General features: G+C 41.5%; 1 protein-coding gene across 7 annotated transcripts; it reads right to left on the minus strand.

Moving 5' to 3' along the window:
* Window positions 1-405: 405 nt before the first annotated feature.
* NOD1 (nucleotide binding oligomerization domain containing 1) lies at window positions 406-26,832 on the minus strand. 7 transcript variants are annotated; one of them, XM_051788963.1, is made up of 16 exons: window positions 26,739-26,832; window positions 24,643-24,790; window positions 23,816-23,927; window positions 23,558-23,650; window positions 19,761-19,812; window positions 18,863-19,200; window positions 16,859-17,033; window positions 14,240-16,043; window positions 12,111-12,194; window positions 10,983-11,066; window positions 9,371-9,454; window positions 7,288-7,371; window positions 5,131-5,214; window positions 4,427-4,510; window positions 2,286-2,369; window positions 406-848 (listed from the first exon to the last, which is right to left on the minus strand). In XM_051788963.1, the coding sequence occupies exons 6-16, from the start codon at window positions 19,076-19,078 to the stop codon at window positions 776-778; spliced, it is 2,856 nt and encodes a 951-aa protein (XP_051644923.1). In that variant the 5' UTR covers window positions 19,079-19,200; window positions 19,761-19,812; window positions 23,558-23,650; window positions 23,816-23,927; window positions 24,643-24,790; window positions 26,739-26,832; the 3' UTR covers window positions 406-775. The 7 variants fall into 7 exon arrangements, with proteins under 7 accessions (XP_051644923.1, XP_051644926.1, XP_051644925.1 ...); XM_051788966.1 differs by lacking the exons at window positions 23,558-23,650; window positions 23,816-23,927; window positions 24,643-24,790 and having other exon boundaries at window positions 26,739-26,825; XM_051788965.1 differs by lacking the exons at window positions 23,558-23,650; window positions 26,739-26,832 and having other exon boundaries at window positions 18,863-19,812; window positions 24,643-24,781.
* Between the last annotated feature and the right edge of the window lie 167 nt (window positions 26,833-26,999).

The following is a 26,999-nucleotide window of genomic DNA, read 5'->3' on the forward strand; positions in this document are numbered from 1 at the left end:
TAGCCGTTTCCATGCAGCCCTCTGGAAATTTTAAGCAAAAGTGGTTTACTGACAGTTTTATGGTTTTGCAGTGAAGGCAGTAAGGACTTCTGGTTGTATAAAAGAAAATGGATTGCCTTCAATATGGAAAAAAAGATTACTGAAAGTAATCTGAGCCTGATGTATCCGTTTCTACTCCCCCCAAAAAAACCCAAACGAAAAAAAAGCAATGTCTACAATGCTACCTGTAGTCAGTGGAGAAATAGAGGCCTAATTTCTAGGCAGGAGGAAGGTATTCATGTTGAAAACATTCATACCAACAGTATACTGTTTCCAGTAAAGCTACAGATATTAATTTTCAGTTCTGAGGCAGGTAATACTGTGAGCTGGTGGAATTTGTGCATCTTGCACCCTTTCTTGCATATATATATGTGTGTGTGTATATTTATGGATATAAATAAGTTAGAAATTATTTACATCACTGTACAGAATAAAACTAAACTCAGTTATCAAAATGCATATAACAGTGGATTTACTCTGTTAACACTTTGCATTTCATCTTCAAAGCACTGTACAAACATTAATTATTTACCCAGGCAACTTCCCACTCACCAAAGGATTAGGAATAACAAGCAGGATAAGGGATGGAGCTGAGGGAGAGCAGCATGTTCATAAAAAGGCAGCTAATCATGTATGTCTCTCCTGCCATGAGCCCTGTAGATTTCTGCCTTTATAAACTCTGTGGTCCAAGTGTAGGAGTAACCTTTGTTAAATGAACTTGGCAAAATGTCCTCATTCAAAAGCAAATGATCCGTTCTTCATTTTCAAAAGCTTTGGACTCTTCTTGGCTTATCAGGTTCCCATTCAAACTGGAGGGGAAAAATAAAAGGGATGTGAAAGTAAGGTAGTGACTTGCCCATCTTCTATTTTTCCAAGGTTTTGGAGCAGAGATCACAGGTTTGCAATGCTGTGTGAGCTGCACACTTCTCAAAGGCATGCAACCGGGAACAGGCATCAGACAGGCCGGCTACAGCACTGCTGTTCCCACTGCACATACAGGGAACAAGGCTTCTCCTTCAGAAATAAAACCAGAACACACACATAAACTCCAGTAACTAAACTTGGTGTTGGAAACCCATCTGTTTGCATTTCAGCAAGCACCATATAGCTGACAAAGGTTCTTATCATGCAGTGGGCTAGTTTAAAGACATTTAAATAGTCCTCAGAGCATTCTGTGTCTTCCCTGACAACAGGGGAAGAAAACTCTGTGAAGTGCTCAGGCATTATTAATGTGAAATGACCAATAGAAAAATCTTCAATTCCGGCTATGTAAAGTGAATCTACACTGATATTTACACTCCTGAAAATAAGCAGCCTGGTTAAGTGCTGCTTACAGAAATGTTGAAATCTATTAAACCATTAGACTTATGAAATTGTTTGGGTTAATGAATGCCTCTGAACAGTCAGGCCAGAATCAAAAGACAGATTTCATTTTGAAGATTTAGAATTATCTGAGTGGGAGTTGATGCCTCTTCTACAAATACTGACAGTGGCTTTTGAAAAAAGCACCTCTTCCACATCTCCAAGGAATACACCAGTCAGACAGTGAGTCATTGTCTTTTTAAGTAAGAATTCAGTGTCCTTTCAGTAAAACAAATATATATATTTAGAAATAAATTTCATATTCAATAATAAAGTAACAGTGCTAAAACCAGCTCAGTTCTATTGACTTCTGAGCTCCCTGAGGTGAAGAAAGGAATGTGGTATTTGGCTTTCTGCCTTAAATGCACACGTGTGACTATGTGATGCCCACCTAATCTAAAACAAACAAATCCTACAAAAAGTTAATCTTCTTGCAGCTTAGCACTTTCAGTGTGTTTGGAGCACCGCCCAAAGAAAATCCAAGCACAAATTCTACAAACCAAATTAGTAATGCTGATTAAATATAACCATCTCCTGCTTGTTGGGATTTAGGTCCTGAAAAGCATGAGCACGTTCAGAAGTTTAAAAGTGAAAAAACAGGACAAACAAAACTTGGTCTATAAATTTAGGCCCTGGTTCTGCAAACCCACATGTTCTGCAAATCAGTGGTATGTGAACTAAGAAAACTGCTTGACATTCATAAAAAAAAAAGGAAATGTTTAAATGGCAGCAGCTTTTTACCTATTGGAAATCCACAGCTGGAACTACAACCCCTGCCTCACATAAACTTGCTCTGAATTTTTTAGGATGGAAAATAGTAAGGCCAGTAGTGTTTTAAAGGGAAAGAAAGTTTACAAGTGAGCCTTTGAGGAAGGGACCTTTACCAGATTTCTTTAATGGTCGTGTTCTCCTTGAGAGCTTCGCTGAGGCACTTCACCCCTTTGGCTGTAATTTGATTCTGTATAAGCCTAAAAAGAAAGCATTTCATGTCAAACTAACATGCAAACTAATTTGCAGCGCATGCATAACCTACACTCAGCCTGACATCAAGGAGCAAAGCTGTCTGCCACAAGAAGGTGGTTATGATTTTATCCACGAGAATGGTACACAGTATTGGCCAAATGCCCCACATTTGAGTATTAGTCTTTTCCTTTTAATCTTGCATTCTGGAGATACTGAGCTTAATTACACAGCTGACAAATTTCTGCTATGAACTGTTCAGTAGTGGTACGAGATTGTGGTATTTGGACTCTCTGAAACAGATAAACCTCTTAGCACTTTTTTCTTACTAAAACCACTGTGAGACATTTTTAAGTGATGTACAGAAAATTCTGACTATAGACTCTGTATAGGCCTAGTGTTTTAGCAGTTATGATCCAGAGGTTGCCAAATCCTCCTGTCTTGTTTATCAAATCAACAAGATCTTTGAAAAATAAAGCACTGATTTTGACTCCAGCATGAGCAGGCGCCAGTCCCAGTGAAGCCAACTTAGCAGGTAAAAATTATGTCTCATCTGAGCTTAGGGAAAAACAAAAGACACATAAAATCCTCAGGTAGCCCAAGTGATGAAGCAGTAGGTAGCTCTTATTAACCACTGTAGACCATCTCCAAGTTAAAAATGAAGAAAGTCTTGTCATCTGCATGAGTATAAAAAGTCTCATCAGTCTATCCTAACTCAATACTCATCTTTCAGTCTACCATGGTGAGCCCCATAGCTGTACCATTCCATGTGACTGGTTGCATGAATCTCTCAGGATTCAGGATGAGGCTGAAAATTGCAGTGTATTGAACAATCATTCAGGGAGGGAGGGAGGGAGGGAGATAGGTTTTCCCATTAAAGGACTTTCTGCACTTGGTAAATGAATCAAAATGCAAAGGGTTCCAGCAGATTCTTTCAGCTACTGGAAAAAGATTTTTATTCTGCCTCAAGTTCAACTATCTATTTAGGTCACTGCTTTTTGAAGGTATCCAGTGGTGTAACCAACAAAGGAGGATATAAATTTATCTACTGTCAGAAACCCATGGACAATACTGAGAGTCATGGTAAAGACATGTATCTGCTTTGGTTGGGGAAAATTTCGTTATGAATTCAAACCAAACTACTCAGTGAATTATATCTGCAGTTGTGCACAAAGAAATCAAGCACTTCCCCCCCCTCCTTTTTATTTTCAGGGTGATGGGCACCACAGCTTTTGCTGCTTTCAAAAGAGGCTGCAAGTACTTGGCACCCATGACAACCAGCATGCTTCCTAACGGGTGGAAACTAGGATTAATACAGGCAGCGTGCTAGAGTGTGGTTAGCAAAGTCTTCGTAAAGCCTGTAAAGGGACTCCATTTCTTATGGTCTCTTGATTGCTTGAAATGAATGGATGGCTATTTGTTTCAGAGCCCACATCTGCCCAACCCCATTCATCAACAAATTCTTGTGAACCTCTGGATTAGAAAAGCTAACACTATGTTTTCTTAGAAGTGTAACAAGTCTCATTGTGATTGCTAGAAATAATCCCTGGTTTCCCGGGGATTTGTGCCTTAGAGATGAGTGTCTTGCATGAGTGTATTTCTAGCCCTAGAAGAAAGCATCAGACAAATGCAACATGTATTTAAGTGTCTGTCATGTAAGTTCTTGGTTGAAGGGTAAGAGCTGAGCTAGCTACTTTCATAGTATGATGATAAATAGAAATAATCATAATAACCTTATTCTATTCTAGCTGTCTGGTTATGTCTTTTTTTTTTTTTTTTAAACCTTTGAGTTTGAGGCCAGTACTGTTCCCTTAATGAGAGATGAAATCAATCAGTAGTTTGAAAGTTACCAGGACACACAAACAGCTTAAACTTTACCCTCTATAAAAGCAGGTTGAAAATGCTAGACAGTAGCTTTACTAACTTCCTGTTAGAACTGTCTACAACCAGTCAGCTGCATCCAGACCATGGACAGAAAGCTTACTGTGACCTACATAGCCTTGGAAGGTGAAGCTTTAATGTAGTGACTGCCAAAGAGCCTGTGCCACTGTGGAATGTAACTCACCATAAATGCACCAGTTTCTTGTTGACCTTTAGCATCTCTGCAAAGCTCATTGCTGCCTCATCATCCAGTTCGTTTTTAGTCAACCTAAGTGGGAGAAAAAATGTTCACTTAGGATGTAATTACTTTTCAGCCCCCTGTTTTTCCAGCTTGACTGTGACTTAGATTTAGACAGCCAAAGGGCTGTTCCTGCCCTGAGCAATTTGTAAAGGCTGGACACAAAGAGATACTGAAGAGAAGCCCTGGAGGTAAAAAAGACAAGTATCAGATATTAGTTTCTCTGAGCAATGTTCTAATGATACTTTCTCAAGATGCTTTAGTGTCTAAAAGGTGGAGGAGGTGTAATGGGAAAAGGTAAAGAGGTAGAGACAACTCTTAAGAGGTGCAAAAACTGGGGACAAAGAACTTAACTTCAGATGATGGAAATGAGAGAAAAAGGGGAAAGCAAGATGAAGGGAGCAGAGTGAAGCATAACATTAGGTCATTAGAATATGTCCCAAAAGACAGGTGCTGCTGATCCATTACTCATGCCCTCATTTTTCCAAAGGGATAACTTATAGCTTGCTGGTACTGAAAGCATAGCGGATGAGGGAAGGGAGAGAAGAAAGGGAGAATAGCAGGGGGGATGCGATTGGAGGAAATAAAATTAGGCTGCAGTTTTCTCTGAAGAAAGAAGAAGAGGAGAAGGAGACCACACTGTCAAATACCAGAATATTCTCACGGAGTTGTTGTGTTGCATAGCTTCAGCAATACTTTTGCCTCCCTCTGTTGTGATGCCATTGAATGCGAGACTGTGAAGTAAAGATACAAATGTGTAAGAAACAGCATGACTTGGCCCTTCCACTGCCAAATACTCCTGAATATCCCGGATGATCTGCTTCCCAGTTGTACAGTTCAGCATTTGTGTGTTTCAAAGGCTCACATACTTTGCAAACCAGTAAGTCCTTATGATTTACAAGTGAGAACAGTTCACGGGCTGCAGCCTGAGTGCAGGTCTATCATAGAGGCCATCGGGTTTGCTGTCAGCGAGTGGTGCTCTTGAGACTGACAGAAGAGTTGCACCCAGTGATTTTGAGAGTCAAGGCTTTTAACAAGGACAAAAAGTTACACTTAGCAGTACATAGGTTTTTACATGCTTTTTTCATCCCAAGTCCCTGTACGAACTGGGCACTTTATCCTTTCAGTCCTTCAGATGCCCCAATACCTCATTCATCTTCCAAATACAACACCTTCTGCTGTGTATGGAGAGATGAGCTTGTAAATACTTTCCATTACAAACCACAAACATTTCTTAGTCTGCCCTTCATTCTTTGAATAGACATTGGCAAAATCATCCAGTTAAAGTTATGTTCCAGGCTTTCAAAATTCAAAAAGCATCTCCCCTCTCAAAATAATTCAAAGTCTCAAAAAAGGTATAAAATGGAATCAAGTAGAGCAATTACACAAGTATGTATTAGCATGAGTCCCTCCTAGCTTCAGCTGAAACTAGATATTCTCAGTCCATAATGACTGGGCCTAAAAAAGGCAAATAAAATAAACTGATGTAGTAGGGATTATCTTCCCTTAATCTTCACATAAAGCTACCACTGGTGCTAACTATGAATTCTAATCATGGAGCAACATTAACCAGTGGAAGATAAGAAATAAACCCAAGTGCAAGTACAATACAGAGCAGAGGATTCACACTGCACAAGTGCCAGCAAAACCAAGTTGGAGATAGCACACTTACTCCTCCTTATTTTTTCAAACACATTCATCAGCATATTTGCTCTCTGAGAATCCCTGAGCTCTGATTCAAGTTCAAAATGTTTTCTTTCAAGTCTGATGCGTCTGGATGGATTGTGCAATTATGGGAAGATGACTATTTCAGATGGCTTTTAAGTTCAAATATATTTAGGTCACTGCACCTGTTCAGCTTTTAATTTTTAAATTCGACTAGCCGCTTGCAGAAACGAGGACAAGACACCTGCTCTGAAATCCCTGGATCTGAAGTGGCAGCAATAAACTCTCCAGAGATCCCCAAACTCTCAGAGTATTTCTAAAGAAACTAGTGCCATGTGCCACCTTGTGGGGAAACTAAGGAGCCTTGTTTGGGCCTTCACTGAGAAGGCCAGTGGACCTGGGAGACAAATGAAAAGGATCACCCTGAACACAGTGCTCCAGCTGTGTGAAGGGATTCCAAAGGAGCAGCAGCTGCCACAATATGCATCTTTAAATCCCCAGCCAGCATTTGGGAGTCAGGAAGGGGATGGGCTGTTTAACAGTGCTGACTTCTCCCTTTGCTATACTTCCAACTTCTCCCACATTAGGGCTTCCAGAAGGCTAGTTTGAGATGCTTCACTGTACTCCAGTAAGAACTAGCAGTAGCACTGAATATGTGGTGTTCTAGCTCCATTGGAGTACAGGATGAGGCCAAATGTAAGAATGTCCCAGTCCCTATCAAGTTTATCCTCTTAAAAATTAATTTGTTAAAAGCTGCTCCACTTTTGCAATAGGAACTGTTAACACTGAGCTCACTTGGAGCCCGATTCTGTGACACCCTTCTGCTAGTGCTCCCAGATCAAAATGGCACCCACTGACCATGTGCTTTCATAAATGCCAAGAACTCCGTGCAGCATGAGGGGAAGACATGCAGATAGAGGAAAGGATGCCAGTCTTGCAGTATTTTTAACTTGCTTAATGGCTGCACAGGGCTTTTTGACTCAGTCTGGACTCTTGCTTGCACCAGAAGCCTCTTGGTTGCAGCAAAGGCTGCAATACCAGATGGCATTCCAAGCTCTCAGTTGGTAGGGAGAGTCATTGCTTCACAGCATGATGGAAAAGCCACCCCTACAACAAGCTCCCTGGTTTCGACAGTGTTTTACCTCACGTTTGTTAACCTGGGGTGGTTCCTCAGGGCCTCTGCAAATGCCTTTGCTCCTTCATCTCCAACTCGATTACCCCACATCCTAGTCAAGAGAGGAAACCAGGAGATATCAGTTGTGCTGCCCTACTGACTACTGGCATTGCATTCTCCCTTTTTCTCTCCTCTCCCCTCCTCCCTGATTACTTCCCAGTCTTTCAGGATTGTGAGACACCTGGCAGGTACCCTCCCTGCTGAGCCAGGTATGTTCCACTCCCTGCACATCACACCACCAGCCTCTGCTGACTCACCAGTACCCTAAGGCCACAGCACAGAAGCAGCTCTAGGAGACAGTCTGCTGCAGCAGGAGTGCTTTTTGGATCACCTTGCACTGGGAAAACCCTCTTCAGCCCTCTACCCTTATGGGGTAAAGGTGTCTTGAGGTCTCGTACAGCGAGCTGATGTGAGAAACACACCAAGTCCTAAATCCTATAATTTTCTGCTCAGTGTTTCCTTCCCATATCCTGGCTGTGATTTTTCTGTTACCTGTTGGGCACAGACTGGCCTTTACACAGTGCAAAGTACAAGTCCTGGAAAGACTCCCAGATACACAACTGCATAGGGACCCACAGCCAAAAAGGAGATTTTCTGAAGTGAACTACCCTACAGGCTCCTCTTCTCCTTCAAAATAGTCTGGTAAAATGGTTACTGTCACTTCAGCATTATACCCAAGGGACATCTCCTCTCTCAACAGCTGCCAAGAGAAAGATCAAAATTTCACAAAGACAGTACAACACTGGGCTCTTTCACACATTTGTGGAATAGTGTTTCCAATGGCAAAACAAAGCAAAGGTTTAAGAGAAGGTAACATGGTACAAGCTGGGGAGATTTGATCAATATTTACAAGGAGTATCTGATTAAATTCTTTCTATGCAGACTAACCACTTTGAAAATTCACCCTCTATTATGAGGTTTGAAAGCACCTCTACTGAGGTCTGAGTCGTTGGATTTTTTACAGAGATCATGGCTTGATGACTCAGAGCCACACTCTGATTGATGGGTAATTAGTTGGCAGCTCTTTTAAAATCAATTGAGCTTTGTGGCATCTAAACACATGGACTTCCAGTAAGTTCCCCAGAATTTCCTTGTCCTTCAGACCCAGTGCAGTTTGCTCTGTAAACGTTGAATATTGAGCTATCCTAAATCCATTTGGAGTGATTATTCCTCCACAGGAGGAAATAGGAGTCCTTCACTGAAATTACAGCAAGTACAACACAGCAGACCCAGCTGTATGGAAGTGTGCAAGCTGTGCACTGTATTTTCAAATGTTGTAGAACAGAATTAAAGGCCAAAAATCTGATTGTTCAGATCAAGGTTACTATAATTTTTACAATGGCCAAACAGAGGTTTCAATGCCACGTATTTAAGTATTAAATTTTAAGAAATATGTTCTCCTGTAGAGTGAAAAGAGAAACTGGGATTTGCCAGAAGGGGGAAAAAATAAATAAAATAAAATAAATCAAACCTAGCACCTTTCCTGAGTAAGAGGGCAGGAACTAAAGGTTTAGAGTACGTTCAGACCTACAGTAATAGCAGACTCTCCAGTTAGGGACAGACTAGAGGTGGATGACGTGAATTCCTTTTTATTCTCTCAGCTCACAACTTTATCAGGATGTCATGCAGAAGGTCTGACAACGTAACAATGACACTCAATAACTAGGTACAGTGCCAATAGTTATAAAACCACACAGACTTAAAAATAGCCAGGTATCTCTAGAGGACCTGTGTTGCCATAAAGTGGCTATCTTTACACACTGTCCTCTTGTTTGTCTCTCCTTTAAGGCTCTGACAGAGCAGTGAAAAAAACCAACCCAGAAACCAAAACCCAAACCAAACATTGTGTGAACTGAAGAACAACAAAGCAGCTCTCCTTTTCCATGGAAAATGTGGCTGTGCTTCTACACTTGTTTGTTCTAATGCTGTTGTTGAGGGGGGAAGGAATAGCAAGAGAAGAGAAGGTAAGAATGAAAAAAGGAATCCTAATGGATTTATAGATGCCCTCCCAAAATCAAGCCCCAAGGTCTGCTCCTTAGCACCAAACTTACCCGATTTCAAACATTGTCTTGCTCTTCTGGATGGCCTGGGCAAGGCACTTCCCTCCTTCACTAGTTATTTTGTTTGCTCCTATTCTGCACAAAATACATGAATTGATGAGGTACATCACTTACAACTGTACAGCTATTAGAACATCAGCTCAGAAAGCCATACAAGTAATTAAGACTAATTAACTCTGGAGGCTAGCTACAGTTATCAAATATTAACCTAGAGCAAAAAAATACTGCAGACACTTGAGTTTTGATTAAAAGACATAATTTTATGTTGTCTTTTGCTTATTTTGCATGTCAGTGCTCCAAATCAGAAATATTACAGTAGAATCTTGGATTTGGTGCTCAGTGTGTTAGAAATGAACTTTAGGAACTGATCCTCAAGGCAAGCACCCTGGCCTAGTTTTTTAGTATAGTTCATAGTATCAGCAGTTGCTACAGAGCACATGACTTAAGTGCAGCATGTTTCATGATGCCACAGGGAACAGAATATTTCGTGATTGTGTGGTTTCAAGGGAGTCTGCAGCTGACAAGCACAGACTGCGATAATTTCGTGTCTTTCTGTTCTAAGCATGGGCTGTAGGCAGTGGCACAGGTCAATGCAGCAGTGAGTGTCTCTGGCTGGCATTCTACAGAAGGCCTTTTCTATTTTTAGCCTATGTGGATATCAAATGGCTGGAGTTCAAGGAAGGGATAATTGCATATGGATGGATGTAAAGAACAGACCAAACTCCCAAACCCCTCAAGTCACTACATTGACATAAAATTGGCTTGTTTGACTTCAGGCACATGAACATGCACTCTGTCTCAAAATAATTGCTAGGATTACTATGAGAGTTGAAAGTAACCATCTGTCAACACAAGGTTTTTTTGTGAAAGTGAGATTAAATAAGCAAAGCACTGTGTCAAAGCAGCAAAAGAACCAAAGTGCTCTTGGGTTTCAAAACTCTGCAAATATTTCAAGTGTGAAGGATGTGGCTATAGTGGGGTTTCAGATCAAGTTAGTGGTAGAACAAGGACTAGAACTAAAGAGTCCCTGGCTGCCAGTTGCTACACTCATACCAATAGCTGACATTGCTGCAGTTACCTCTGTTTTCTGCTATGGTCACAATTAAACCATTGGTTAATGATCTACCTTTATGTCAAACCAGTGTTGTGCATGGCCAGATGCTCTTATCTGGGGAAGTTCTAGGAATTAAAGGGAACAACTCACCATGTGAATTTGAGTTGAGCTATGACACCAGCACAGCCTGACTCCAGTGGCCCATGAAAAAGCAGATACTAAGAAGCTTGGTACTAAGGAAATTTCCCTTGGTACAAGGGAATTTGCCTACTGGAAGCGGCAGCAAGGTTCATGCACAACTTATGCCTTGCTCAGGTGCTCAGACTGGATTTAGGTAAAGAACAGGTCTCATGCACTCCTTTAACTTACTGCTATATTCCAGAAAAGACTATGGATTCAAGTGTTTCCCCTGCTGCCATCCCCTGCAAAAGAACATACAACTGCAGCCTAAATTATATTTTATTTCAAATACAATTTTTGTCTTCTGTCTACTCTCCCTCGCCTTTCAAGTTGCTTTACCTGGATAAAAGAAAAAAAGATCCAACATACTTAACATATTCCAGGCTTGAACACTCTTCAATTAGTTTTGCAACATATTTGGCTCCGACATCAGTGATTTGATTGCTGTATAAGCTTAAAAAAAAATCACATTGGTAAAAATAGGTTATTCCTGCTGTTAAATATTTAAAAGCTGAATATTTTATGACGCACACATAGCATCTATCTTTTTTCTATGGCTTTGTACATATTCACAGTTGCTTGCATTTCTATTTTGATATATAATTCATATTGTTGAGGGCTAGATAAAAAATACAAGGAGACCAGACTGCAAATCATGAGAAAATATTTATATATTTTTTTAATAATAAATCTCCCCAAGCAAACAAAGCTTCCCTTTATTCCTGTGTTAGTACAGAAATAATATTGCCAGAAGATAAGTCGAAAAAGGAAACACTATAACACACTTTTGGTCTTTTAAAAGTCATAAAATCCCCTTGTAAATATTACTGAAGATCAGATACCTGAGCAGTTGTACTTACATTAGGGCACTTGAGGAAGAAAGCTATTCTTGGTATTCATATTCACCTTTCAGAAAGTCATTTTTATGTAGCTACTTAACCAAGAGCTGGCAGTCAGAGCTAACATGCCTTCCAGCTTTAATTTGATTAAGGACTAATTAAGGTCTTGAAAGAAATTGGTACCATGAGCAAGACACATGAAAATCTATGTTCCTGATACTACTCCCTACCAAGCTCTATCTGCTTTGCATAGTTGAAATAAATCAGTAGAGAAAACAACAGGCTCTAGCTACAAAGCACATGCTCTCTTGCTTGTACTCTCTTTCCCCTCCACATCAGAAGGCTTTAGGTATAAAACTATGATACCCACACAATTCAGTAACCTGACAGTGGTCTGCACTGTGTCACAGAAGGGTCTGATGTCAGCAGGAGGCCAGCCCATGAGGCAGTGTGATGGGAGACGAAGCTGCGGACCACAGTGAACTGTTACAGGGTGGCAGCTGAATAATTTCTGACACAAAATGCTGCTTTGCTTATGGTCAGTTAACGAGGAGGTAACTGTAGTTTCCACCCCACCTCTGCTGCATTAGTACTGTCAGCATTGGAGTTTTATTTTCTAGTTTCAATATCTAGCATTCTGGTCCGAAATGGTACATACCCCAAGAAAGACACAATTCGGTACTTGGAGAGTTCTTCATACAAGGTCCTTACGCCATGATCTGTGACGTGATTTACACTGAGCCTGGAATGAAGGGAATGAAAAGAAACTTTAAATCAATACAGATTACAAGTGTTCATCACCCCTGAGTTAACAAATGACTGAAAGTCTATGCATTTTCCTCTGATATTTTAACAGGTCTGTATTAAAAGCCGTTAAGGGAAATGTGAGCTTAGTTTCATATGGCTCACTTCAAAACCAATAAAACCCAGAAAGCTTCAAATCTCCAAGGTAATGCTCTGGAACCTTTCCACAGAACTGAAAACAATAAAACATAGGAAGTCAGACACCAGATAAACATCTCACCTCCTCCTGCGCTTATTGTGATTTCAGGAAGAAAGTCTGCCTAACACCCTAGCAAAATCAAGCTGTGCAGACTACTACTCTTGCAACCTTCTCTCTGAGTACCTAGTGAAAGCCAGGCATCTTGAAAGTCTCAACACATTCAGGCTTCACAGAATAAAGATTGTGAAAAGCCCTGGCCAGAAAACAGAACTGCAGTCCCATGGGTGTGCTAGACATTTCTAATTTTGTTGTCCCAGCTAGACATGAAACAAATCAACGTCAGTCATTCACAGAATAAAAATACTTCTTCTCACAGTTGGGGTTTTTTTGTTGTTGTTGTTTTTGTTGCTTTTTTTGGTAACTTCTCAAGCTTTTTCACCTTGACTAAATGGACAAGTTCAAGTGAAGTATTCCAGTTCTGAGGAATCACATTTTGTGTGTAAAGCTGTCCCTGTGAAAACATTTTGATCAGCTTTAGTTACAACACAAACAGTAGCTGAACATTCACTGCTAAGAGTCCCTTATCATCAACAGCCTCCCTGGCCTTTGCTAGTTAGTAACTGGGTCCCTTTGGAATGCATGAGCACGTAGGAGAAATTAGCCAGTTTCTACAGATCAGAACAGTCTGCTTCTTTGACAGGGATAGTTAAGCTGCTGAAACATCGTTGCCTGGCCTGCAGAAATTGGTCATTAGAAATGAAAGTCCTAACATCTGAAGATCCATAAAGACAAAAAGGCAACCTAACAGATGGGTTTGGTGCTAGGTATGGTGCTAAGATCATACTGGGTATGGCATAATCACACAACAGGGACAAAGAATGAAAGGCTGGCCTTTTCTTCTTTTTTTGTTTTACATACTTATGCATTTTGCCCAGAAGTTTCCTTATTGCTTTCTCTTGAGAGGCCAGTCAATTTGCAACTAACTGGAAAAAACAAGAGTCACTTCCTTTGATTTAGTCTTAGAGGAAAACAAGGCAGAGCACAGCCAAACAGGAGGAATAAATCCAGTTGTTAAAAAAATAAATTCTCATGGGCTGAAGGAGCTTTAAAAAAGATATATATGAAGTTCCTGATTTTCTGTACCTAAGTGTTTGGACAAATAAGATATAGTTAAATAGCACAACCTCAAAAGGTTGAGGGTGAAACAACATGGTCTGTGATATTAGAAGTGGAGTTAGTTCTCCCTGATCACACCATGTCCTCCTTGATCACAGCCATGTCCTACCTCCACATCACCTCAGGGAAGTACCTCACCTACAGACTTCAGCTACATCTTTTCATGGAGTACTACATGATAGCTTTTTGTTCTGTGAAAGCCAGACATTTTGGCAGGATGGAAAAGCAAGAAATTCGGAGCTTTTGATCATGGGTTACTGTGAGTAGTAGATCCTTTCTTTACCCCATATGACCAAAGGGCAGAGGTAGGCTCAGGCAATCTTCAGATAATGTGGGATGCACTTCCGTTTCCTTTCTTCTCCCCTAAACACTTTCATAAAAATCCTCTTTTGAGACAAAAGAATTCGAGATGAAGCTGACTAAACCTACAGGTTTAAACAGTCCTGGCTTCTAAGGACTTCTTATCACCCTTTCCATTTCAGTTTCCAAATTCCCAGAGTATCCCTGCTCCTATGACTGGATGAATGAAGATTTCAGAAGATCTGCAATTTTAACTTCCAGCAGCAGTAATTCCCATCTTTTTCTACTTCTGAGATCAATTCCTTCAGCTCACCAGTTTGTGAAATTAACCAAGGATAAGAAAGGACCTGCTTACAAAGACTCCTTACCTGATCACTGCCAGCTTGCTGAAACAAGGTAGTAGCTGTTTTATTCCATAGTCATTGATGTTGTTGTTGTCCAAATCCAGAGCCAGGCGCTTCCGAAAGTGATGCACCAGAAAGGAGATGGCACTGCAGTCGGCAGAGTAGGCATTGCAGTACGCCAGCTTGATGTAATTGGCGTGCATGCGTTTGGCAGCCATCTTCCCCACCTTCTCACTCTGAGTCTCGTAAAGGCACCTCAGCATCCAAACAAAGTTGGGCTGCACCTGGATCTGATTGTAGCTTGTAAGCCTGGACCGAGTGTAGCCTTTCAGGTGGGATTTCATGCTCCCCCCAAGGTATGTGATGAGTGTTTTTCTCTTCCTCTTAAGGACTGCAGGTGAAACTAAATGCCTGAAGAGCTTCTGCTTGGATCCAGAAAGAAGGCCACAAAGAAACATGTTGGTAAAATTAAAGTGTTCCTTATTTCCGAAAGGATCCTCCCCTGCTAGTTGTTTCTTCAGCCAAGGTATGCGAAGGCAAGTAGGCTGGGCAGTCTCAGTGAAAGAGCATTCATTGAAAAACTCAAGTAATTCCTTGGCACCCACTTTCTCCTCAATAACCAAAAACAAAGCTGTGAAAAAAGACTGAAGGGTTACGTGCAAGAACTCGTAAGTGGCCTGACTGTCACAACCACTGTAACCTTTAACTGTCCTGAGAAAGCCCAATTGCAAATCTTCTTCAGAGATGTTCGCTGAGGAGACCTCTTCCTGCTCAAAGATAAAGAAAGAGTTCTCCAACCCTTTGTATGCCATTTTACCCAAAGCTAGAAGAGTTTCCTTTCTTGATTTGAACATCTCTGCTTGGCTCCTGATGCTGTTCTTCAGCAAACTTGTTTTCAGAGATCGGTTCAGATGAACTTCAATCATGAGCAAAAATACATCTGTCAGTGTAACGGAACTGTCTGGAAGCTCATGGTTGTCAAGCACGGAATGGAAGTGTTCATAGCATTTAAAGATAATCCAACAAAATAAAGGCACTGAACACAAACTGCAAAGATTGGGGTTAGCTTCCAACTGGTTCAATACCAGTGTTCGTTGCCTCTCATCTTTGAAAAACATAGCAGTGTATTCTTTCAGGTTATTGCTGGAGAAACCACGGAGCAACACTTTCTTTTTAATGATGTTTCTTTGGATCTCAGTTCCTGTTCTCGCTGTAAGAATTTTCTTGGATCCCTTAAGAAGCTTTCCCCTGAGAAGGCTTACCAGCAGTGCCAAGGGGTGAATGGGTTCATGGGGTGAACATATCTCAGGTACACTACTGAGATCAAAGTTGGCATAGATCTCATCAAAGCCATCAAACGTGAAAAGAACTGTATGAGGGAATTGCAAGATGTGATGGAAGACTTCTGTGGGGTCCTGGTCTGGGTAGCAATTATATTTGAAGAGCAGGTCTTTCAAACATATGGCTTCATCTTCCTTAAAGCAACTAAACATCCTACATCGAAAACGGAAGAAAAATTTGGCCCCTATATCCAATTCTTTTCTGGCCCAAAGGCTTTGTATCTTCTGCAGCAAGATGGATTTTCCAATTCCTGCATCACCACAGACATAAACAGTCTCACCGTCTTCATTAATTAGTCCAACTGTATCATCAAAAAGGGCTTCTAATTGACCCACCTGGCCAAGACTCTCATTGGTAAAACTGATCAGCTCCATAATGCTGTTAGAGTAGATTTCTTCAAGCAGCATTTCCTCCCTCTGAGCGTACGACATAACAAACTTGGAGTCCTGTCCCAGTTCACATCTGAGTTTCTGGCAATACCTGCTAACTAAAAAGACAGTGAACTACTATTAAAAAGCCTATATAGATGATGACCCATCTCCTGGGAACTCAGAGTGGGTAATAAGCAAAAGGAATTCTCATGTAAAAACAGTTCTTTGTCAGATTAGTTCTATTTGTGCTGCCATCATCACTCATTGGGGAAATTCAGGTGCTAATGAAAGGTCACTTGAGTGCCACTACCTGAAAGCCACTACTGATGCTGCCTTGGCTTAAGGGGCTGCTATCTTTCAGCTGAGACTCAAAGCCAAGCCCCTGACCCTTTGTTAAAGGCTGCTTTACTTGCTGCAAAGGCTTGTTCAACTTGTCAGTCACTGAATAGCCTTTTCACTTTATTTATATTCTACCTGCCATTCTATCCTGACTTGTTTGGTCACTTATATTACTGTAAATAGAAGGCATGCATTTTAGAAACCAAGTCCCAGGCACCTCAAAAGTTTTTTTTAAGATGACAAAAAACCGAGAGTCTCAGTTATTGTGCAATGTTGGCTTGTGTTTTTATTGCACCAGAAACTTCACTTCAGATGGGGACAAAGTAAGTCTTGTATTTATGTAGTAGGAAAAAACCTCTCAGGAGGAAATAATTTATTTCTGCAGTACCTAAACTCTGACTTTCAGTATAGCTCATCATTTAGGATCACAGAATAATTCAGGTTGGAAGAGACTTCAGAAGATCTCGTCCTACTTCCTGCTGAGAATAGGATCATTTATGACATCAGATGAAGTTACTCTTCTGTCACCTGATTGGAGCTTCCTCCATAGCAAGGTAGTTCTAAGGGAAGGGATAGAGACGTATGACCTTACCTGGATCTGTATTTACCACAGGTTTACTACTAATATTCTCTGAAGGCTCGTAACCTATTTCGTCCAGCCAAGGCTGAAGTTCATAGTAAGCATCAGTGACTTTCTGCAGGACATAGATGAAATATTCTGATACTTCTTCTCCCTTGCTTTGAACCAAGTCTAGAATTTTGCGAACCTGAAGAAACAGCACGTGAAAGATCATTGATAACACAGCATTTGATGACGGTAACACTTGTGACTGCTTTAGGATCCCTTCCGGACTGGAGCAGGGGACAAAAATCAAAACTGGTACTTCAAAAACATGAATGCAAAATCTAGCTCTGAATTTGAACCATCATAGAACTCAATAGCTACTTGTATTTGGATGTTGCAAGAGAGTTGGCTCTGAAGGTCTGAACTTGTAGCTAAATCATATGCTAACCAGAAACGAAACGGATAAATACCACTCCTCAAGAGGGAACCCAAAGGATTTCCTCAGCTTGGCTAGATGGTATATTTTAAATCCTTTGCCGGTTAAAATAAAAAAAAGGGAGTGGTTTCTCAATGCCCTAAATTCACCCTCTGTTTCATAAATACTCCAGTCACATTTGGGTTTACCTCAGGATCCATCCAGATCCAGAGCAGGGTAGGCAGAATTCCCCTCTGGATCTTAACGCTGAGCCAAAACTCGACAGCTCTTCCATTTAACACAGTAACTCAATTCTTCAGGCTCTGTCTATACAATGGCCTTGCAGCTGTCACCAAAACTAATGGCTACCAGGCAGTGGCTGGAGCAGTTCAAGACTAAGGCAAGGTAGAGTGTGATCTCTGTGCACCAAAACATGGCAATCCTAGTACAAGACCCTCCGCAAGACAGAGCAGTCATCTGGGGGCACATTTGGAATGTCTGGGTCCCCTTGCCGGAAATGAATGAAGAATTCAGTCCTAAACCACAGAGAGGGTTTCTGGAGACTGTGGTCTCTTGTGAGCTTAAAGCAGGGTGAGGTACATGCAGCACAGCAAACACATGGAGCTTTTTCTGACAATTTGTATGCTCTAAAAAGCAATTTTATGCCTTCCAGAGAAGTTCCCACAGAGTCCGCTTCACTTACGCTACTGTGGCCTGCTCTCTGTCTCTGCTTAGACTCCTGATTCATGGCCTCCCCCTCAGCTTTGCTACAACAATCATGCATATTATGCTGAACAATAAGAAATTGAGATAATCATACAGTGTGCATTTATTCAGCTTTGACCCTATACACAGAGTGAGCACTGTGTTACCATTTCAATGTGCCAGCAAGAATGATTATTCTATGAAAATCTGCACTGTTAGTGAAGTCCAAGGTCTCTGAATTTTTTATGATTTGCCTGCCCCTAACTGTGACAGCATTCTGAAGCTGAATGATTGTTTGGTCTCGGAAACAATCTCCTCAGCTGTTTCAAGTTATGATGCAAACAGCAATTGTGTACATGGCAATTTTCTCCTAATGAAAGACCAGGAAATAATTTTTGCTACTGATGTCCAAAGATGAATTAAAATCCCAAATGTGCCAGGATATATCAATTTTCCATAACATTTACAACATACATAGGTCTTCAAAGAGAAAGGAAGGTGTGCATACAGACAACACAGTCATTAACTTCTAAAACAATATTTAATTTCTGTCCCTCCAAAAGCACGATGATCTGTCCCACAGCATCCTAAAGCAGATTCTCCTTGCAACACTCTAATAACCATTGTGGACACCTCCTTAGCAGAGTACAAAGCTGCAGCTGGGAGGGACAAAACAGCAATTACCACCTTGCTCATTCTTACAGCTGCCAATGGGCACTACAAGCAGTGCCAGCCATGTTGGAAAGAGATGTGCTGGAGACACGCATCCAGAAGGAACGGGATGGGGCAACTCCAAAATAACAAAGAGTAGAAAATACACTACATGTAAAATTGCCAGATAAACCCATAAAACCTGGTGGTAAACCAAAAGTAACCAAAAGCTTCAGTGGCTAGTGAAATAAAAATCACACCTTATCTGCTTGAGTAGGAAACTGGACAGCAATCTCTGCATCTTCAGTGGAGAAGTAGTCGTTCTTAATCAAGTTATCAATCAAACACTGAGTGTTTCGGATTCTACTGACCAGGAGCTCTCGGTGTACCTTCAGCAAAGCAATGAAGGATGGAGGGCTTGCTCCTGGAGGTTTTTTCACAGAAATGTCCAGGTTAGCACAGAGCTGGCCTTCCATAGTTGAGGTAGTGAGAAGCTGCTCCACCAAGCCTCATCTTTGAGAAACTGTCCACTTGCAGTGAGAGGTCAGCTTGGAGTTAACTTCACCAAACAGGATATTTGTCTGTCACATTATCGAGCCTGTAAAACGTAATTGCATAGAACCTCAATTTAAACCTTATCCTACGCACATATACCCTTCATCTAGACATCAAAGAATGCTTCCAACCTTTGAGTAATATCATGACCAACTTTTTAATAAAGTTTCTTCCTTAGGTAATTCCATTTATTTGGCCAGGTTTTGGAAAATAAAATGTCTACAACAGGCAGTCTCTCTTCTGTACCAGTACTTTACTGTAGCTTGCCTCGACAATACCACTGGCATCTGCTTTATTAACTGCCTGTTCTTAGTGCATAATTTAATACTTTTTATTAGCTTTTCATGTTTCAATAGACAAAGGAGGGCATCTGTCCAAACATAATCTGGACAAGGACATAAACGGAATAAAATTATACTTCATAGCAATTAATTTTGTAGGAGGAATTAATTTATAGTAACAATTAACCTTGGTTTTAGTTCGTTACAACAACAGACCCTGTATACAGTGTTGACAATATGATACCTGTCCCTGAAAGCAAGGCCTTGTGAACTCTCAGACAGTTTTAGCTAAACTAGGGAAAAGAATTTAGCTTCAGGGCACCTGGTTTGAGAGGCAGTAGTGAGACTGTGGAAAAACCATCGATCAGCTGTTCCTGTTAAGAAAGCAAAGAGTAAAATGCTGTTAACAGTGAAAAGGCTGCTGTAGATTTCAGAGCTAATACACCTCTTAGGGGCACAGAGCACTTCACGACTCCTAAAGCTATTGGTTCTGATGTGTAAAACAGAAAACGTATCATTGCATTGGTTACTCTCATCAAGTTCAGGTGAGCAACTATAAAAGCTAAAAATAATTTTTCAGAATCTGAAAAAGAACAGTGCTACAGAAAGGACTAAAAATAAGTGATTGTCCATATACAGGATCCCACCTCTTATGACACACAAAAATTCTGGACCTCTCCCTGAGCAGGAATTGCACAGAATAACTGAATTCAGAGACTTTTTCCTCATATGATGAACTAGGCCTAGAAGATGGTATCACAGCTCACATTCTTTGGGCATACAATGCACCTCCATCTTCATAAAGGGAAGAGACTGCACACAATACAGCTTGTAATGAAGACACCAATTTAAACCCCGTGGAAACACAATGCCTGACCTCAGACCCTGTATGTACACCTAGAGACTAAACATGGTCCTCTAACTCAGACAGCTATGGGCTCAGGAAACCCTTTAATTGCTGGAGAGACGTTGTTTTGAAAACCATACTCTTCAGCATGAATGCTCTCTCCTTGTCTACAAATACATATGTGGTGTATGTCCTTATTCTCTACACCATCTCTTGGGAGCTCTTATTAGATGGCCATTTATTCACCCTTTTCTCTACAAGGCAATAAAGCAAGAGGAATCAGGTTCAGACTACTCTCTATTGTATTGTTAAAGCAGGATTTTTTTTAATTGCAGTTAATATACCATATAGCAGGCATGGATTTATACTGTAATTACAATTCAACAATAAGTTCATTAAGGTACTATTTAGGTACAAATTGGAACATACGATTTCCCATGCAAAGATCAAATTTCTTGCAAGATCACAACTGAATCACCTCCACACAGACAATGAGAATTTGCATGATCAACACAAATTACTGTCATGCTCCAATGACAGTTAAAACATACTCGTGCTTCAAAGGATATTTGGAAGAATATTTTTAGATTTTGATTACAGTCAGATCAATGAAAACAAAAGATGAAGCCCTTCTTCTACAATTCTGTAAAGGTACTAACTCTGATGCAATAAAATTCTCACAAGAAGTTTACAGTGATGGCAAACTTTCCAAACGCTCCCCAGATAAGCTATAACTGATCCCTGCCAGCTCACAGATTCTTCTAGGTGACCTGTTACTGAAACAAACTCATTTCTATGGGTTTTCCATACCAGAAGCTGCAGTCTGCATCAGTAAAGCTTCTCCTGCTTGATGTTGGAGAAAGACACAATTTATGCATGTTTAGACTGCATTTTAGTGATACTACCTATCTACACCCACAACTGCAAGGCAAATTAGCTTAGCTCCTCTGAATTCCTGAGAGGTCCTAACTTATGGTTGCTGACCTGCACAGATGCAGATAACTGCATTAAGAGTTGGGCTCTCCAAAGACTGCCAGAGCAGGCAAATCTCCAGCACAACTGCTTTGGATCACATCCAGTTCCAAAACTGGCAAAACTCTTTCAAACAGATGGAATGTGACCAAGTGATCTGACTTTCTTACCACTTCAGTAACTGACTGCATCTACTCAGACAAATCAACCTTTCATTACGCCATCCATATGACCCACCCAATGAAGTGACCGATTTCTGAGTCACTCAGCTTCCCAGAAGCCACGCTGGCACATCTCTTTGTTCAAGAAAGTTCATTTCTATGAACGAACTCTACCACGAAGGTCAAACAATGTTGAAAACATCATTTACCCTAAAGATTTTGCAGGCTTTTAGCTAAAGAGACAGAGTCACCTTAAAACATGCAATAGAAATATTGACCCTTCTCTTTCAAGATACTGCATCTGCCCAACATTCCCCGATTACTTTGGCTGTTCTAGGACCACATTATTCTAATGCATTTTCTTTCTTCCTACTTTGTGAGAAGAACTGAGACAAACATTCAGAAAACCATAAGAATGAACCAAAGCTCTGTCATGTGTACAAAACAAATAGAAGTATTTTCTTCACTCTTTCAGTTCCATCTAAAAAGAGGGTAAGAAAGGAAAGAAGAAATACAGTAGCAGGACAGAACATGGAAAATATGGAATGATCAGAACATCTCAAAGATGTCTGCCCTGCATCTAAGTTCAAGTCAGTACAAAACCTGGTTGCAGCTGGAAGGGGTGTGCATACATATGCTGCAGGACAGAGCATGTTCCCTTTCACACAGGGTGATCTGCAGGAGAGTGAAGAAACAAGAAAGCAGTCAACAAGGTGTGTGTGTATATGTATCTGTATCTGTATCTGTATCTGTATCTGTATCTGTATCTGTATCTGTATCTGTATCTGCATCTGCATCTGTATCTGTATATGTATATGTATGTATAGAGAGTAAGGCTAAACATTGAGGAGAAAAGGAGAAAGAGGAAAAATGCCAAGCAGGGAAGTCAGAACCAGCAATATGAATTCTGTGTACAATGACCTATTCAGTGATATTTTCAGTGACAATATTAAGTTTAAGGCAAAAATACACACCACCCAGTACTGGAGTACATTGTACTTTTCATCAGTCCTTTTTAATAAGAAAAAATGGAAATTTCCACCATCCATAGACTAAGAAAATGCCATATCAGATGAACAGCTGAACACCTTAGTCAGTGCTGGAACAGAGGCAGGTATGTGCATGTTTGTAGCAAAGTGTATCAGCTCTATGAAGAAACTTCAGACTACTCAGACTAAAGAAAACACAAAAATTTTCTACAATAGCAGTTCCAGGAGCAACAGCATCTAAAAGTTCTTCCTGATCAGCATGAGAAATATGCTTGTTCTTTTAGAGAAGCACACTGCCTGTAAGATTCCGACATATATATGATTCTGTTTTGCTAGGGCATGGGGTTTTTTCATTGTTGGTTTTGTTTTTATTGTTTGGTTGGGGGGTTTCTTTGATTTTTTGTGTTTTGGGAGGGGGTTGTTTGTTTTTTTGGTTTTGTTTGTTTGGTTTTTGTTTTGTTTTTTTAAACATGAGGCCAGTGTGTGACACCACGAGTTCTCCAGCTTATCTGCAAGTGCTTCACCTCTTTTTCTGCAAAGAGTCCCAGCTTCCATAGTGCTTTAACATGAGTTTTTTCAGTAAGGGATCACAAGGTTACAAAGTACTAAGTCTCTTGTTAAAGGAAATGTTGGTGTTACAATGCTAGGTTATACATCTAGTATGTTTAAAGGTAAATGCTTATGCAGCTTATAAATAGGCATTGAAAACATTTCCTTGGCAGAGTGCATACGGTATTCTTTGCCTTATCTCAGGCACTCCAGATGCTGGATTCAATTCCAGTGCAATTCTTGTGACTGATGTTGCATCAGTCATGGGGATGCTGTTAAAAAAGACCGAGACATACACTAATGTGAGACACATCAGTGCACCGACCAAGGTCTAAGAACATCCACTATTGAGAACTACTGCCTTATTTCTGGAACTGTTCCATTTCTGAAATGGCTAAAATGTATAAAATAATTTTTCTGAAAGCCACCTTAAGGCTTTCAGAAAAGGTAAGGACAGATCACCTGCTCTAACAGCAATAGCTTGTGAACACATCTATTTAGAGAAATGAGCAAGAGAAAGGGAAAGGTTTGCAAGCTTGGTAGAGTAGCTGAAACAGCAAAACACCTAAAGGAGAATGGAAACAGACAAGAGAGATGATACCTGAGCGAGGAGGGCGTCTAATATGGGGAGATAGCATGAGAAACACTCATGGGGAAAAGCCTCCAATCTGGGCACAGAATGGACTTCTTGTTTCTGAGAGGAAAAATAAAAAACAATTACTTACTCAAGAGGCTGCCAATGATGTTGGAGAGGCAATTCAGTTAGCCCTTTTGAGGACAGCAATGTCGGTCAGGTGAAGAAGACAAGAAACAGAGTAGAGGAGATTAAAAAGAACCAGAGAGCAGAGTGCTTACTCACCGGCTGTAAAGGCAAAGAAGGGCCTTGACCAAATGAAGTGTTGATGGGGTCTGAAGTGATGTGAGAAGCAACATCAAGTGTGGCAAGAGATGCATATCATAAACCTGCTTAACTGAGAATAACAAAGAGGAAGCAAGATAGGGGGCAGGCCAGGGATAAGGAGGGAAATGAAAAAGGGAAATGAAATTTGTCACAGTAAGAGGTATGGTAAAAGCACCGGTTCTTACAAGCAAGGTTTCATATAACCATGTGAATAAGCTGCAGTGGTGATGGCCTCTTCATGAAGGCACTGGCACATTTATCTAGTGTTCCTTCTGAGTTCCCTCTATTCTCAGCATTGTGCAAGCATATATACCTCCTATCTTTCCCGGCCCTACCCCCCTAACATCCTCTTTTCACAAAGCTCTCTTGCTCTTCTTCTAAGAAAACTGCTATGCTTGTTCAACTTCCAGTGCTGCTAGCCCCCTGGCAGCAAAAAATATGCTGGTTTATCACAACAAGGTCTTATCAAATGTAAATGCTGTAGATAAAGAGGCTGAAGGATCTTATAGAATAGCTAAAAACCAATTCCACTTCTGGGTCAACTAGGGAATTGACTCCTTATTGTGCTGGCTGCTCCCAAGGAGATTGTGTAGGATGAAGCAGTAAAGGCAATACAAGGAGCAAATTAGTAAACAACTCTCCCTTAAAGAAGTTGATTTAAGACCAAACTAGAAGATATCTGAAGAGCTGAAAACTCAGTTAATAATACTTCTTCTGTAGTCTTGCTATTCTGATGAAAACGGTTCCTCTAATTGATAAATGAAATAAAGTCCTATGCTACTTACCTAGGTATCTGCAGCCAGTAGCTGGAATATCTTCAGGATTTTCACAGCACCTTGTAGCCAGCTCTGGCTGGACAACAGTGAAGCACACACACAGAAACCTCAGTGCCAGTCCAGGGCTAGTGGAGTCCCTGTTGACATAGCCTTCTGTCTGCAGTATTCAAAATGCAATTATTCTTTGAGAGGTAGCTGTATGAAAACAGTGCTCCATTTCATATGAAAGTCTGTGCCCTTTGTGTCTCCAAGTCAGATTTGTTTCCTGAGAAAAGCTATTTTACAGTGACAGCTCCCCCACTGCAGAGTCATTATAGCAAGAGGAGGAATGAAGACTTTGCCATGCTTGGTAATCTGGACTCTGTCAGGTCAGTCTAAACTCGACCTTTTGCTATCACTGGGAGAGACAGAAGAGAGGCTGATTTTCCACATCTTATTTCATGTGTGCCACAGCAGTCAGTCTTTGACTATAACAACTGAATAAGACACAATCTATTTCTACACAGCAGCTCTCACTTTTAGAAGAACTTCAGCTATTTTACTATTTTACTTTTACCAGTAAAACATGAAGAGATTAGAGGCAAATGGGCACATTAAAAGTCTGCATGCTCTGATTAGAAGCAATGCAATGCATTTCCCAGAGGTATTAAAAAATCAGCCTTTTACTTTTATAGTAAAAATGGTGCACTGGTAGAGCTTGTACGGAGTCCCTGTACTGATCTTAAATTATTCTATTTCTGTGAGTTAAAGCACACTCATCATACCCTAGTTCACAATCTCTGTGTAACTATCATCACTGATGCTACACGTCAATAAATGGCCCTGGGAGCCATATGTTGACATCACGTTAGTGTAAATCCATTACAGTTCGTGTGATCTTGCATTGCTCTGGGGTCACAGAGATCAGCGTCTTTCAATGGGTTTTTTCCTCCCTCCCCTCTCTCTCTCCTCTGACTGTAGCATAAGCTTTAGTAGCCATCCCCAGGTATTTGAAGAGCAGCAGATATAAAAGAAGAAATTCTTGCTGCCTCCACCTGGTAAAATGACAAGCTCTTCTTTAAAAGGCACAGGCTTTGACAGAAATATTTGTATCCCTCACAGGTTTTGTTACTACATATTGTAACAGATTACTTTGTATAGAAACAGAACTTTATATACAGTGCTTGGATGCATTAACAAGCCCCTGCCAAAGAGATTTTATGTGGTTTCCTGATAACTCCTTTCTGGTGCGAAAATTTCAATAAATAATGAGAAGCCACTACTAAAAAGGAAAGAAATTTTCTCTAACCAGAGAACTCTTGGGGATTTTTTTTTTAAGAGATAGAGGAGGAAGGGGCAACTCACTGGTGTCTATAAAAGTGGAACCGCTTTTCTACTGTTCCTTACTATTTTCATATTCAACCAGCAGTGAATTCTACCAGGAAAGCTGCAATTGATGGAATCACGGCATTGATGGAATCATGGCCATGCCACGGGCTCCCCGCAGCCACGGGGCACCTCCCTGCCCAGTTGAATCGCTCCCTCCTCCCTCAAAGCACTGGAGCCTAAACGACTCCCGCGTGAGTCAGCGCATGGATTCGGGGAAGTAAATGCCTTACTTTACCCAATTACCGTCACTCACGGGGAAAGCGAGGAGGCGCAAGAGCAGGAGGATCCCACCTCCTCCGCCCGTGGGATCTCGCCACCCTTCCCCTACAGCCCTCAGGAACACCACATCCCCGTCAGCCTCTGGAACGCCATGTATTCCAGGTAGCGCTGCTGGGTTTTTGTACGAAGGCGTCGTCCCCCCGGCCGAGTTGCTGCGGGCGCTGCTCCTCGTGCCCCCTCCCCGCTCCCTGCGAAACGCTGCCCGCCGCCTGCTCCCCGCCGCGGGAGGAACCGGCCGGAGGAAACGGAAAGGATCCCCGAAGTTTCCAGTTCAGGAGTGGGAGCCGTCGGGGCGCAGCCCTTTCCCTCCCACCCCGCAAGCCTTTCACGCGGTAACACAAACTTTGGTTTACAAAAAGCAGAAAGTTGGGCTCGCACCCTCCATCCCTGTCCCGGCACGGCCGCTGACCCGCAGCCCGACGACCCTCCTGCGCCCCCGGCCCTTCCCCGGCACTCACCGCGGCGGCGAAGGGACGGCGGCGAGGGGAGCAGCGGGGCGGCGGCCAGCCCACGGCTGCTTCCCTGCTTCCCACCACTCCCGCCCCACACACGGTCTCTCCGCCCCGGCGGGAAGCGGCTCCTCCTCGCGCAGGCATGGCCCGAAGGCTTCCCCTTCGCCAACACCTCCCTTCCCTCCGTACGCCCAGAGAAGCGCCAGGGGTCCCTCTGCAGCTCCCACCGTTTTCCTCAACGGGAGGCATTAAGTACCTTCTGTCAAT

This window comes from Manacus candei, unplaced genomic scaffold (assembly GCF_025592945.1).
Source record: "Manacus candei isolate 608988 ecotype Guabito, Panama unplaced genomic scaffold, ASM2559294v1 h1tg000026l, whole genome shotgun sequence".
Classification (NCBI taxonomy): domain Eukaryota; kingdom Metazoa; phylum Chordata; class Aves; order Passeriformes; family Pipridae; genus Manacus; species Manacus candei.

Bases quoted from the DNA above. Each gene is read 5' to 3' on its own strand.
- NOD1 (XM_051788963.1), bottom strand. From the start codon at position 19,078: ATGGAAGGCCAGCTCTGTGCTAACCTGGACATTTCTGTGAAAAAACCT. The intron at 5,215-7,287 runs GTAAAACACTGT...TTTACTTCACAG, and splicing joins CCCAGGTTAACAAACGTGAG to TCTCGCATTCAATGGCATCA. The intron at 849-2,285 runs GTAAAGGTCCCT...TTTCCCCTCCAG, and splicing joins ACGACCATTAAAGAAATCTG to TTTGAATGGGAACCTGATAA.